At 49.3% G+C, this 15,175-nt stretch overlaps 1 protein-coding gene across 1 annotated transcript in view; it reads right to left on the reverse strand.

Moving 5' to 3' along the window:
• The window catches only part of NCAPG (non-SMC condensin I complex subunit G), a 344,632-nt gene that overhangs the window by 279,098 nt on the left and 50,359 nt on the right, over positions 1-15,175 (reverse strand). Inside the window, exon 4 of the mRNA XM_086964047.1 lies at positions 12,380-12,608. Coding sequence (XP_086820173.1) covers positions 12,380-12,608 — 229 coding nt within the window. The remainder of the gene's footprint in view (positions 1-12,379; positions 12,609-15,175) is intronic.

The raw sequence follows: 15,175 nt of genomic DNA on the forward strand, positions 1-15,175 counted from the left end.
ATCTGTTTTTGAGAGAACACCTCCTCGAGAAATGTTTTCCCGAGCTGCGCCAACACCTGGTAGACAGCAAGCTGACCAATCCCCGGAAGCTTGCAGAGGAGGCGGACATCTGGACAAGTACCCGGGTGTCCACCAAGGGGACTGGAGGGGAATCTCAAAAAGCCGGACAGGGCGCCCCCCAGAAGAAGGAGGGGGGGGAGAAAAAGAAAGAGTTCTCTAAAGGTCCCCAAAATAACTTCCAAGGGAAGGGAGCAGGTTTCACCCCTAGGGCAAACCCGCCCCGGAACCCTCATCCTGGCCAGAGCCAGCAGCCCAGGGTTCTCCACTGTTTTGAATGCGGTGGCGTTGGACATTATAAGGGAGATGTCAGATGCCCAAAGAGACCACCCCCTCCCACCGGAGGAAAGTCACCGGGAGTAGCTAGTGTAGCGCTCGGGGAGGAGTTGCCCTTAGATAAGGGGGGTGAGTGGGCGGGTGTCACCTTAGTGTCCCTGGGAGAACGGGAGATGGTGCCAAAGATCCAGGTGCCCCCAAATACTACAAAGTATGGGCAATGGGTTACCATCAATGGCCAGAGAGGGGAGGCTCTGAGGGATACAGGAGCCAGCATGACTATGGTGAGAAGTCAGCTGGTGTCCCCAGAGCAGGTTGTTCCAAATGTACTCCACCCCGCCGCGATGGCTGACGGCAGAATGGGCCACTATCCAGTGGCTGAGGTTCCCTTTGAGTGGGAGGGGGTTGCAGGTTCACTTCGAGTTGCCGTAAGCCCTGCCGTGCCAGTCGATTGCCTGTTGGGGAATGACATGGAACACAATACTTGGAGAGAGGTGGAATACCGGACGCATTCTGCGATGCTGGGTACACCTGACTGGGCCTGTGTCAGCACACGGTCTGCGACTGCCCGGAGAGGGAGTTCGCCTGGGTTGGAGCCTGGAACAATGGCCCAACCCGCTGCTAAGAAGGGACAGACCCGGAGACAGAGAAAGCCTGCTCCGGCTTCCACACCCCATGAGACAGATCGGCCACCTGCGGTGGTGGACCAGGAGTCCGTGGAGGGGGAAGTAGACTCTCTGGAGGATTTGCCCATCCCTGCGGAGTGGCATGTGGAGGGAGGTCCTACTAGAGAGGAATTCTGTAAGGGGCAGAGGGAGTGCCCCACCCTTGAGGGACTGAGGCGACAGGCTGAAGCCCAAGCAGCAGGTGATGTTACGGGACATTACCATATTTACTGGGAGGATGGACTCCTCTACAGTGAACCCAAGGTACCCTCGCCTGGTTCATCGAGGGCCTTGGTAGTCCCGCAACAGTACCGAGCCTTTCTTTTGGAATTGGCTCATGCCATACCCCTGGCAGGACACTTAGGCCAGGACAAGACCTTTGCACGGCTTGTTCTCCACTTTTACTGGCCTCAGATGAAAGCGGCGTCCAACACATACTGTAGGACTTGTGTAACCTGCCAGGCCAGTGGGAAAACAGGGGTGAAGCTAAAAGCTCCCCTGGAACCACTTCCAGTCGTTAGCACCCCCTTTGAGAGGGTGGGCATCGACATTGTAGGGCCTTTGGATCCACCGACAGCAGCTGGTCACAGGTTTATCCTGGTACTGGTGGATCATGCCACAAGGTACCCAGAGGCAATACCTCTGAGGACAGTCACTGCACCTGTAGTGGCAAGAGCCCTAATGGGAATCTTTACCCGAGTGGGATTTCCCAAGGAAGTTGTGTCCGACAGGGGGACCAACTTCCTGTCAGCGTACATGCGGGCAATGTGGAAGGAGTGTGGAGTGACCTACCGGTTCACCACTCCTTATCACCCCCAGTCAAATGGACTGGTTGAGAGGTTCAATAAGACCTTGAAGGGCATGATCAGAAGTCTGCCCGAGAGCCTGCGGAGGAAATGGGATGTCCTCCTGCCCTGTTTACTTTTTTCCTACAGGGAAGTGCCCCAGAAGGGAGTGGGCTTCAGCCCCTTTGAGCTTCTGTATGGGCACCCTGTACGCGGTCCTCTCAGCCTGGTGAAGGATGGTTGGGAGAAATCTCCCAGGAAACCCCCCCAGGATGTGGTGAGCTACATGCTGGCCTTCAGGAGCCAAATGGCGAAGTTGTGGAAGCAAGCTTCTGACAACTTGGAGGCCAGCCAGGCAGTCATGAAGGAGTGGTACGACCACAACGCTCACCCGGTGGAACTGGAGCCTGGACAGAAAGTGTGGGTGATGGAGCCTGGAGAGCTTAGCGCCCTCCAGGATCGCTGGACAGGCCCCTTTGAGGTGTTGGAAAAGAAGGGTAAGGCCACATACCTGGTGGACCTTAAGACCCCTCGACAGCCCCTACGGGTGCTACACGCCAACAGACTCAAGCCCCACCATGAGAGGCCCGAAGTCATGCTGATGATGGTGACTGACGGGGGAGAGGAGGCGGAAAGTGAACCTCTCCCAGATCTCTTTTCATCCCAAGAGAAGGATGGGTCAGTGGAGGGAGTGAATCTCTCTCCTACTCTCACTCCTGAGCAACGGGAGGACTGCCGCCAGATACTGGAGCAGTACTCTTCTTTGTTCTCCCTTGTCCCGGGAAGGACCCACCTGTGTACCCATGATGTGGACACAGGAGACAGCCCACCAGTGAAGTCCAAGACCTACCGGCTGTCTGACAAGGTGAAGGCTAGCATACATGGAGAAGTTGCCAAGATGCTAGAGCTGGGAGTAATTGAACCTTCCAACAGCCCTTGGTCCAGTCCGGTGGTGCTAGTGCCAAAAGCCGCACCACCAGGCACCACACCTGAACTGAGGTTCTGTGTGGATTACCGGGGACTGAATTCAGTGACAAGGACTGATGCTCATCCGATCCCTAGGGCGGATGAATTGATTGACCGGCTAGGAGCTGCCCAATATCTGAGTACCTTTGACCTCACTTCAGGGTACTGGCAGATCTCCTTGACAGATGGAGCAAGGGAAAGGTCAGCCTTCTCCACGCCTGAGGGACACTACCAGTTCTGTGTGATGCCCTTTGGGCTCAAGAACGCCCCTGCCACATTTCAGCGGCTGGTGAACCAGGTCCTCTCTGGATTGGAGAGTTTCTCTGCTGCCTACTTGGATGACATTGCTGTCTTCAGTAGCAGCTGGGAGGACCATCTGCAGCATTTGCAGGCCGTTCTCCAGGCCCTGAGACAAGCTGGATTGACCATCAAAGCCAGCAAATGCCAGATTGGGCAGGGGTCGGTTGTGTACCTTGGACACTTGGTGGGTAGGGGGACTGTGCAGCCCCTGCAGGCGAAAATTGAGGCAATCATGGCCTGGGAACCCCCCAAGACACAGACTGAGGTCCGAGCTTTCCTGGGCCTCACAGGTTACTACCGTCGCTTTGTGAAGGGGTATGGCACTATTGTTGCGCCCCTCACAGAGCTCACCTCCAAGAAACAACCTCGACGGGTAGTTTGGACAAAGGCTTGTCAGCAAGCCTTTGAAAAGTTGAAACAGGCAATGTGTGCGGCACCGGTCCTGAGGGCCCCAGACTTCTCCAAGGAGTTCATTGTCCAAACGGATGCATCAGAGCATGGCATTGGGGCAGTGCTATCGCAACTCAATGAAGAGGGCCTGGATCAACCTGTAGTCTTCTTATCCAGGAGGCTGCTTCCCCGGGAACAGAAGTGGAGTGCCATTGAGAGGGAAGCTTTTGCGGTGGTGTGGGCTCTGAAGAAGCTGCGGCCATACCTCTTTGGCTCGCACTTCCTGGTTCAGACTGACCACCGACCCCTTCGTTGGCTAATGCAGATGAAGGGGGAAAATCCCAAGTTGTTGAGGTGGTCCATTTCCCTACAGGGAATGGACTTCCGGGTGGAACATCGGCCTGGAGTGGACCACGCCAATGCAGACGGTCTCTCCAGGTATTTCCGCCTTAGTGATGAGGACTCCCAAGGGGTTGGGTAGTTCTCCCCACTTTCAGCTGGGGGGGACGCGTGTTAGACCTGTCTGGCTTTTTGGCGAAGTCCCTCCTAATTTTTATTTATTTTGTCCCCTTTTTGCCCCTCAAACCCTTGTTAATTTTTGTGTCTACTGACTTTTTGTAGGTGTTGGGCAGGGGGATAGGTGTTTTCTTCCCCCCTCATAATCTTTTACCTCAGGCCCAGAGGCCTGTTCTGACAGGAAAGTTGGCACCACCTAAAATGGTGGCCACCAACTGCCCCAACTGTCACCAACAGAACCTGGCCATAGCCCAACATAGGGCATTCCAGAACCTTCTGGTCCATTCTGGACCACTGAAGGGCAGCCTATATAAGGCGGAATGCTGGACAGCCATTTTGTCTGTCAGTGAGGAGCAGCTAGAGTGAAGGCTGAGGTCTAGTGGGGGTAGGATTCTGAAGGGTGGTTCCCTCTACAAGAGTAGCCCTCTGTCAAGGTTCGCCCCCTCCTTGGTCCTGTTGTCCTAGCCAAGTTAGCTCATCCTGCTGATCCTGGGCAGGTGGATTAAGGGGTTAATCTTAACAGTACTGGGAGCTGAGCTGAGAGTTCCCCTGTGCCCCTAGTCTGCCCAGTAAGGAGGGATAGGGGATTAGTGCTGAGGAAGAGCTCTGTGGATTCAGTCTGAAGGAGCCTCCCCGTTTTTAACCCCCCTCCTCACGTTAGTGTGGAAAGGAAGAACTTCCATTGGACAATCACCAGATTTCCTTACCCCCAAACTGGTCCTGTGAGGTGTGGCAGGCATCCCCATCCGTTTGGTAGAAGGTGAGAGCTGAGGAACAGGGTCAGTGACTTCATCTGAGAGCAGGACCCCTGGGGCACTGTTCGCGCTCCGTGGCAGCGCCCCCGCAGGTCCCTCTGAGCCTTAGAAGCCTTGCGAGGCTTTCCTTCGTGAGCGGGACCCCGGGGGCACCTACCGCGCTGTGGATGCGTTGCCGGTAGCGACCAAGCTGAGGGAAGTGAGAGCGCCATCGCGCATGCCCCCTCGGCGATAGCTATCCCCGGAAGGAGGGGCAAGGAAGTGAGCAGGCCCAGGCGTGTAGCGTCTCTCCCTGGAGCGGGACCGGCGAGACGCGCCTTCAACAAGAGCGCTTCCGCGCATGACCGCTAGAGCAGCGTCTGAGGAGATCGGCGCTGGGGAGATCGGCGCTGAGGAGAAGCGCCGGAGGGGTTTTCAGCTGGCCGAGTGATCGGCCTGGTCCCTCCTGTTCGAGCGCCGCGCTGAGGAGCCGGCTCGGGCAGGGAGGGAGAGTTGCAAGGCCGGAAGAGGTCTGGGGGCTTGGAGGCTTCTGCCTTCGTGGTTTTCCTGAGCGGGAGCAGCGCGGAGGAGCAGGCTTGTGCTGGGAAGTCTTGTGGGGCGTGAGAGCCTCGTCAGCCTTCCTTCCCCCAGCCCTTGCGCTTGATCAGCCTTACCCTTGAGACACATCGACAGAGACAAGTAAGGAGGTGGTTACCTGGGAGCAACTGGGTGAATTGAAACTCTGACTCTGAGAGTACAGCGTCTATGGGGGATCACTGACCGGGTACTGTTGTAAGCTGGCATCCATAGGTCTTCACTCCTTCCTTTTACCAGATAAGAAAGTGCACTGAAATACTATTTATTCAAAGGGAAAAGTTACCCTGACCTAATAAAAGGGGTTATTCTTGCCAAACTGGAGAGTAATACTGATCCGAAGAATTATACAAAGTAGGCTGAGCACAGTAATTACCTAATTGAACCTTCTTAGTTCAACTGTGAGAAACTGCCTTGTGATTTTCTTTTAACCTGGTTTAATGACAAATGAACTGAACTGTTGAACCTGAATGCCTAGATTGCTTAGCAGATTAAATGTTATTACTGTAATGATATTTGCTCTTGCTTATAGGGAGGTGTAGTTTTCTCCCAAGATTCTAGCGGAGTGTATCTAGCCTAATTAGTTCTAAGGTACAGTTATTCCAAGGAAAAAGCGTGATCAGAATCCGGAAGTACAGTGACAGCTAGTAATGTTGAAAAAGTGATTATCTGCTAATGATTTAAAACGTGTAATTGCTAACCCTGAAAGTGATCTAAACTGATTTGAACTATTTATATGTGAGTTACTGACTTGACAACACAGAGCACATTATTTTTATATAAAGCAGCACGTATTTTCATATAATTTTGGTGTAGTGTTTTTCTTTTTGAGTGCTATTGCGTGAAGTTACTTTTGGGTGGTCTGCAACCTTTACACTGTGCCTCTAAATGTTAGTCTTGCCCTAGGCCAGGCTACCTAATTCCAACAGCCACCCTATCAGACCCTGTAACTCAGGGCATGGGTGTACCCAGGGCTGCCAGGGGCTGCAGCATGTATTATGCCACCCCTGGCTGGCCTCCTAAATTTGACACAACTGGCTGCATGACAGCTGGGGCAAAGTCGTGTAATCACCCTTTGCTGTAGGTGTAGTATACCTATACCTAACCCTAAAATGGACACACAGATTCCTATCAGTCACTCCTATGGCAGGCCTTGACAATCCTGAAGGCAGAGTGCTTGGAATCGTGTGAGATGATGCTCTGGCATGAGCTGAGCCTGTCTGCAGCTTGCGGAACCAAGTCCTAATAGCTGTTCCATGATATTGCATACCATATACTCTTAAGTGCATTATAATCCTCGCGGTTAAATGCCATCTTTGGTATTGCTTTATCAAAACATGTCGAGTAAGGTGTCATACGAATTGGAATACTAACCCCTCGCCAATTCTGGCGACGGGGTTAGCATTCCACCCTTCTAGAGGGACACGACATGTATGTAACTGTGAACCCCGGTTAAAGTTAACTGAAGCCTCAGCTCCACAAAATGGATGCTGCCACCACAGACACGAGTCTGACCCCCTGCAGCTGGGAGTCCTTCCAGCGAGGGGAGCCTGGACAAAGGGTTTCCTGTCAGGGGCGGTGCTAGCACCGTCCCAGACATGGTTTTGTGTATCCTGGGTAGGCAGGGCTTTTCAGGAAGGTGACTGCTGAGTGGCACCCCGGTGCTCACTACGCATAGGCCAGTCTGAACCAGTTCCAGGGGCACACCAGCCCCTGGCCTGGGGAAAGTCTGGCATGGGAGAGGGGTGTAACCACCCCCCTCCTAGTCCCACCCATAGGCAGGACCTAGTCACCGGGTCAGCCCCCTTTTTTAGTATAAAGATGGGAGCGGGCCCCCTGTTCAAATTAGATCATCTTTGGAATCAATGCCCGACTTTCTGCGAAAGGCATCAAGATTTCCTTCTTCAAGATTCTCCCTTGTGGCTAAGGAGTAGTCACCCTGCATCCGCAGGCACCATCCTAAGAACACTGCGGTCTGCTGCAAGTCCTTCTTCCCGAATCCGACAACCCAGCTCGACGAGACCCGGCTTCCCTGGCACCTCTGACCTCTACTCACCTCTACAGCAAAGCTGAGACCTGTGAGTGCGACGAGACCTTGAGGGACCGACGATCGCCAAGACTGCACGACTTCTTTGTAACAAGCCCACCGTGTGCTCCACTGGTGAGTGCTTTGGGGTCCGAGAAGCCCCAACCCTGAGCAGCTCCAGCACCGAAGATCAGCCCTCCAGCATCTCCACGATCTGCGTGGGGCCCTTCTGCTTTTGCGTGCTCACCGGGCTGTGTGGCTACTAGCCGGCTGGCTTGTGGCCTTCTTCACGACGCCCGACGACACCACTGCTGCTGGTCTGGTTGCTCCAGACTGGCCCTTGCTTCCTTGCAACAGAGAAGCACCCCGGACCCTCCTGGTCCACTCCAGACGCCATTTTGAGTCCACCGCGTGGGCTTGAATTTGCCAAGGCTTTGTTGCCCAATCCTGGGTCCAGCGACGCCGACAGCTTCAATCTTCGTGGGACAGCTCGCTCCTCCATCCTGGTCGCCGACAACGCCTCCTGGTCCGTGAGATCTGCGAGCACAGCGTCACCCACTCACCTAGTCGAGGTGACTACCACCCGGTGCCCTCTTGGTGCCACCTGACTACTGGCTAGTAGTCACGAACTTGGTCCCCTCTGCTTTCAGGTGTCATCTTCCTTCGATCCAGGCTTGGATCCATCGAACTTTCTTCACTGGTCGCCTGCCAGCAACTTCTTTCTTCCAGGCTCCTGGTCCGTCTACGAGGATTCCCGACGTCTTTTGAGACCTATGCAGCTGCAGCCCCTGGGCTAGGTAACTTCGGCATTTCGGTGCCCCAGCATAGCCTCACTATCCAAGGGTCAGAATCCACTTTCGTTTTCCTCCCACCAGGTCGGGTTCGCCCGAGAACACTAACTTTGTCTTTACTAGCTACCATAGACTTTGTCCCGCATCACGCGTGAGAGTGCACACTCTGCACCAGAGTCCCCTGGGTCTCCTAGAAGTAATCTGAAGATTCTATAGTCAAGATCTAGCGATTCCAAAGCCTATTAGTACTGTACTTACCTGCTAGTAATTTCGCATTCCACTTTCAGAGTATATGGTTTTCCGTGCCCCTCGGGCATTTGTATATACTGTGCTAACTTAAGTATTTTCGTAAGAGTTTTGTTTTGTGCTTAGTACCCTGTCCTCATAAAGAGTACAGGGCTGTTGTGATTCTTAATAAATAACTTGTTTATTTTCATAACACTTGTGTGGTGTCCTTTCACTTGGTGTTCAAGGGGTATATGTGTGGTAAACAGCTGGCTTAACACGCCCTCTCGAGTCTTTAGCCTTAGACTGCTCGTATCCACGCTACTAGGATAGCTGGTCTATAAGGTTGACTTACAACCAATCATCAATAAGGGTTGCTGGACTGATACATAGTGTTCACTAGAATAGTGAGCACTGCATATCAGGCCACCTTCTCACAACGTGGAAGCTTGTGGAGAAGATGGGGTCAAGCTTGTGGCCGGCGGAGTGAGTGGGTGTAGTGAAGAGTTGTCTGAGTCCGAGAATGGTCAGGTTGTCGATCAGGGTGGTGGAGTCGGAGTTGTTGTTGTCGAGGTGGAAGTTCAGGTCCCCAAAGAGGATGTAGTCCATGGAGGCGAGGGCGTGTGTGCTGACAAGGTCGGTGATGCAGTCGCTGAACTGTGCTCGGTGTCTGGGGAGACTGTAGACGAGGGTACCTCCGAGGGTTGGTTTGGGATCGGTGTGAATCTGGAAGTGTAGGTGTTCGGCGGTGCTGAGGGTGTTGTCAGTGTTAGCTAAGACTTTGAGAGTGTTCCTGTGGATTATGGTGACTATCCCTCCTACTCCATTGGTGTGGTCCTTGTGGGTGATCTTGTAGCCTTCCGGGATGGCTATGGCGATGTCTGGTGCCGAGGAGTGGTTCAGCCAGGTCTGTGTCAGGAAGGCGACGTCTGGCGTGTTGGAGTCCAGTAGGTCCCAGAGTTCCACGGCGTGTTTGCTTCCAGAGCGGGTGTTTAGGTGGATGCATCCGAGGTAGTTGGGTTCTTTGGTAGGTGGGGTTGGCGGGCCGGATGTTGGTGAAACGGCAGTTCTGGCAGGAGAAGGGTCCTGTCGCTGGGCGCAGTCCAGGCACGGATGGGCTTGCCTTAGGCGCACATCCGCTGCACGGCCTCCATATGTGGGATGTGGGAGGGAGGAGCAGCTGGGAGCGGGGCAGCGAATGGGATTGAGGAGGGGCTGGGCCGCAGGGTACGCAGCAGCGGGAAGCGTGAGGGGGGGGGGGGGCGGGCAGGGTTTACAGAAGGCAAAAGCGGGCACCGGGAAGAATAAGATGAGATAACAGTGCAAACTGTGGAATGAGGAAAAGGGCAAGACAACAGTGCAGGATACGGCGATACAAACAATATAAATTGCAATAACAATCACAATAACACAGCAGCAATGAGCAGGCACGAAACAGTATGAAATGGCAGCGGCGGGCTCGGGGAAAACACAGGTGGAACTGTGTGGCAGAGAGTGGAGTGACCTGCCTGGTGACAGGGTCAAGGGCTGTGATCTGTGAAATGCTGAGAGTGCAATTTGTAGAAATACAATAGGGATTATGGCAAATATGCATTTGACTTGGAGTAGGCTCTGCTCAGAGAGGAGGAATGCAGAGGATGGAAAGTAAGGAGTAGTTTATTTGGAAGAAAGGGGGAGGTAACCATTAGAGATTTTAAGTCCAGGTTCGTTTTCAATGGAATACAGAGGTGGCTTGGCTATCCTAGGATTGTGAACCAGCTTGGTTTGTAGGGCCAGTGTAGAAGTCTATATGGAACCGCTTGTGGGCCCAGCAAAGGCTCACATGCCCACTCTACCATAACTTGACAGGAGGCCCCTGCAGTTCCTTGGAAGGAGCGCCAGAGGGAGCCAGAAGCGATCAGAATATCTGCTGCATTGCCTCTTGCAAGGCATTCACCTGCTGTGATGTCGACTGTCTGGAAATCTGGTGCTTGTTTGGATCAGTTGAAGGATCACGGTTGAATCCCACTGCTTTGTTATGCTCATATTTGGGCTTGGACTTACCAGAAGACTGGGTGAGAGATCGGGTCGGAGTCCAAGCCCTTGACTTGGATAAGGACCTATGCTTTACATCTAACTGTTAATAATTTAATTTAGCCACTGGATTCAAGTTAGCCTGGCTGATGAGGGAAGTTACCCCAAAAGTGGTCCCAGGATGCTTGTTTGCAGTCCAGGGACGACCTGGCTTGGCAGTTTGGGCTACACTGTTCCCATGAGGAACAGTGTCAAGACTGATTTGCATATGGCTGGGTCTGAACTGGGGTGGCGAAGTGAGCCAAAGATTGATGATGGATTCAACCCAGATCTGTGACTGGGGGTGAGTGTCTAAAAAGTTTCAGCACTCAGTCCATCACCTTCCTTGTGTTTGCTTAATTTTTTAATCCAATACATAGAAACTGGAGTAAATGTATGGAATAGTTTCCTTACAAGCACAAGACGAATAACAATACCCACTGAAAAAACACGAATCCTGGGTTCTAGAACAGTGTATTAACTGCCCAGAGGAAAATGATACAAAGCAAAGGATAGTACAATACAATATGAAACCCTCCCAGCCCACACGAACACTCCGTTGTAGTCCATGCAGGATGCAAAATAACCCTATTATACTGCTTGACAGTCTTACACTCGCACATGGAAACTGCTAGAGGGTCATGTCCATCCGCCAGTACTGTACCAGTTCATAGCAATTAAACCACCAATCATCAAGTAAAGTGATCTGCCACTTGCCAATGACTTTAGTTTTCCACTGCAGGTCCCAATAAGCAACAAACTACGGCTGCTTGTTAACATCTCACAAAGACATCAGATATGGGATTTCAAATCAAATATAACTTTATTCGATTGTTAAAAAGCAATCATAAAAGTGTACATAAGACATTTATTCGATCATTTTACAATCTCTCAGTGGCACGCAAAGAAAAGTTCAGTAATAACAGAGTTTCTAATTCATAATATCATTAATCTTATTAAAGTGCATTATATAATCATACTTTTTCTACTACGCATCACTTTTTTCAAGAACAATATAATTGTTGCAACACATGCGTGATTATCCAAGTATTGAATGCTTAACATAGCCAGACGGCATTTTAACCAAGTCTATCCTATCAGCTCTCACTAACATTTCCCCCATTAAACCAGACTTCCTTATCTGATCATGTTGTTTTTGGCAGATTCAGAATGATAGGGATAGCTTGTTATTGCCGATTTTTGAAGTCTGTTCATCTTAGTGGGTTTGAACCTAAAACAAATCTTTTAAAATACATTGAAGGAAAGGTTAATGTCTAGCACCCATTGGTTCCATCAAGTCGTATAATCATAAAATAAACTTCGAGAAAGACTAAAGTTTGAGTTTAACGCAGCAATTTCAGGTTCGGTGAAACAAACATTCGTATTTGCGGATGTTGTTTTCATTTGTCTGCTCAAATAGATTTTCAAGTATGAGGCGGGAGCTCTGTGCAGTTTAAAAACAAGCATTTGCAATGCAATAGATCTCCCTGCATTCGGCAATTACATTTGTATTTATGTGAAAGGGTCTCCACTACCCATCGACATTGAAAAACGGGAATCTGGAGTACAGACTTATTACCAGGAAATGTAATTATGGTGGAAACCGATCCTAGAGAGAGATAACCTTGTTCGGGATATATTCTCACAAGTGCCTAAACAACTTAATATTGCCAGGGAGGCAGCATATACAAATTAATGGCCAATGTAGCTGTTTTTATTTCTTAACTCCTTTTCGAAAGTGGAAAAGGAGGTCAAAACTTTTCGCCAGAAATAGGGTATTATTTGCATATGTAGCTATGAACATATTTTGAAAAATAATAAATAAAAAAGGGGGATAAAAATGATTTTCAGGAAAATAAGTGTAGTGTGATAAAATGCACATAATTAAAAACCCAAGACGCCAGTATTAGACAAACGTGAACACTACATTTCCAGATTTTTTCTAGAGCACTAATAAGAATTTTACAAATAGAATGGAAACTGTATTAAACAAAGAACTCACCGTTAATCACTGGACAGTTCTCATTCTGTGGATCCTGAAGTCTAGCCAAAGCTAGAACTGCATGGATTCGCACGTTTGGGACCTTGTCTTTTATTCTTATCAGCATGGCTTCATGAATTCGATCAAACAAATCATCATCTATTTGGGCATTTTCTGGCAAACTTCCCAGGACCTTGTTAATAAGCTGGCACACTCGGAAGCGCACAGGCTGGCTGTTTGCATTGTGTGACTAGAAAAAACATAAGATAGCCACAAAAAAAGTTGAATCAGAGATGCATCCTACATGTGTTAACAGTGTCAATATATTAATACCTAGCAATTAGGGTCATCATAGCTATACAATGATCGCTATCCTACAGGCTCAGTTGATACTGGAGCATTCATTCCAAATAAATGCATGTGTTTGAGTTCTTAAACAGTTTCAAGTGTCTAAAAACCATTATTCGCAGTTGAGCCAAGTCTTTTACAAACTAAAGTCATCACCATATAATCTGCTAAAAGTCTGCTGCTTGTATAACTATTCAATAGTACTGCAGAACTCAACTCAGTCAGTCAAGATTACATCCCAGGACTTTATCTTTCCTTGCTGTGCAAATCCTACAGTGCATCTCAGACTTCTTATGGATGTTCAAATCTTACATATGGTTTACCCATCATTGTCATTTAAGCAAGATATTCATCTTTCAAAAATTGATAAACCTCGACTTAAACCATACTTGCTCCAGCATTCTATTTTACCTGCCTAGCTTACTATTTGGTTACTCCAGTCTGCTCCTCAATTCGTTTTTTTAAGGTAAACCTTGTCTGGTGCTGGCCTTTCTAGATGGTCTTTACTTATTGTTCAGACTAGTCTGATGCAGTCACCATGGTCTGTCAATCTGTTGTTCTTGTAGCTCTATTCTCTTCCTTTGAGCTCTTGTTCTTTCCTCTTGTCTGTTTCAGCACATTTGAGTGATAGGAACACTTTAAGCACACATGATCCGGAATAACATGCCTGTAGCGCTTTAATGGACAATGCCAGTTTTGTTTGTTCTTTTTTACTCTTCACCTAGTCTGACAGTGTCCTGGCTGTGGGTGTTCCAAGAGTCCCCAGAGGTGGCAAGTTTGTCAGCCAGCTAGTCAGGGTTTCCATCATGATGTTTTGTAGATAATGCAGCGGGTTTTGAATGTGTGCAGGATGGCGTGGGGAGGTAGTGGACACCCATCATGGTTTGGCCATATTTCTTCTGGTCCTTGAAGAGGCATGCTGTGGATCGTAGAATGCCCGAAGGTGTGGGCCAGGTTGGAATCTTGGAGGACGTGCACATGCATATCCACCATCAAGATGCAAGCATACAAGGACATGAATGTAGTTCTGAAGTTGCTTTCTGAGCGGAATGGTTCCACTTTCTTCAGTAGAGAGAGTAAGAGTTAGGCCATCTTTGTTTTCTTGGTTAGGGTTTAGTTAAGGATAAGGTAAGTTAGCAGGGTGAATCAGAGAAACCTGCCAATGGGTGAAAGTTGGGATTTGAATCCTTCCAGGCTCATGTTGTTGAGCGAGCTGTCTTTTTGCTGCAGCGATCTGATGCTGGACTGGTAGTCATGCAGAAGATGGTTCATGTTGAAGTGAGCTGGAAGTGTGCATAGACTACATTTTTAGTGATCTTACTAGTAGCTGTCAATGTCATCATTGACTACTGTGGATTTCTGGAAGAGTGGATGATCTGGTCTGTATGGAGAGCTTCAGGGATGATGCCTTGAGTGAGAAGAACACTGAAGATGGCGAGTTGCGGTGACAGACGGCTCAAACATGCCTGTTTGGTACCCAGGCATACTCCTTTAGTAGCCTAAACTAGAGAGACTGCATACCAAGATCAATCAGTTTACATATATTCTAATTTCCAACTTAAGAGTGTTTTAAAAGGGCCATCACCAACACAATCCTGTTTGTGGCATGCTTCATCATCGGGCCCTCACCCAGTGTAATCACAACCACCGGAATGGGCTCAACCCCACTTTTGAGGGAGCATTTTGGTAGCTACGAGGAATCAATTATTATTGCAGTAGGGATTCTAAGAGAAGAGCTAAAAATGCCTATGATGTTACACAAACTTTTCTTCATTCTGGGGTACCCATGGCAGGTTAAAAAATAGAGGCGATGCAATTAGAGCATAAATTGGGCCTTTGCATTTAACGGGTCTGCGTGTTTCAGCTGGTAAAGTTCCCCAGATGAAGTACTGTACAAGGGCTACATCTTAGAGATTTCCTTGAGGAGGACCACAACAGAATGACGATCCTCATGCCAGTGTTCTTTGCCATCATGAAGTTAAAGGAGTGTTTTGGTTTGTTTTTAACTATGAAACAAGAGCTAAGGCCCATTACTGTTAGTTAATCAAGCATCAAGATCTCCATTGATCGCCCAAAAGAGTAACATGGGAGAAAAAGAGGAGCTTAAACCACTGTTGGCACAGATGGAAGTAATCAGCACGAAGTGTGGGATGCAAGGAAATGGTCTTCCCACTGAAGACGAATAATGCTTCACCAGTGGGAGACTGTTGAGAGCAACTGAGAATTTATTTATTTTATTTTATTTTGAAAGTTTTATATAGCGCGGACAAGATCTTTGCAGATATCAGAGCGCTTTACACAGAAGGGGTACATGAGGGAGCATAGTCAAACAGGTAAGTCAGAAGAGCAAACAGTACAATCATGTAAATCAATAATACAAGTAATACAAATAAGCAACGGGGTCAAATAAGTAGTACAGATCGGTGCAAATTCTTTAAAGAGTCCGAAATAATAGTTCAGGTGTATTTT

The sequence above is a fragment of the Lissotriton vulgaris genome, chromosome 3_2 (genome assembly GCF_964263255.1).
Source record: "Lissotriton vulgaris chromosome 3_2, aLisVul1.2, whole genome shotgun sequence".
Lineage (NCBI taxonomy): Eukaryota > Metazoa > Chordata > Amphibia > Caudata > Salamandridae > Lissotriton > Lissotriton vulgaris.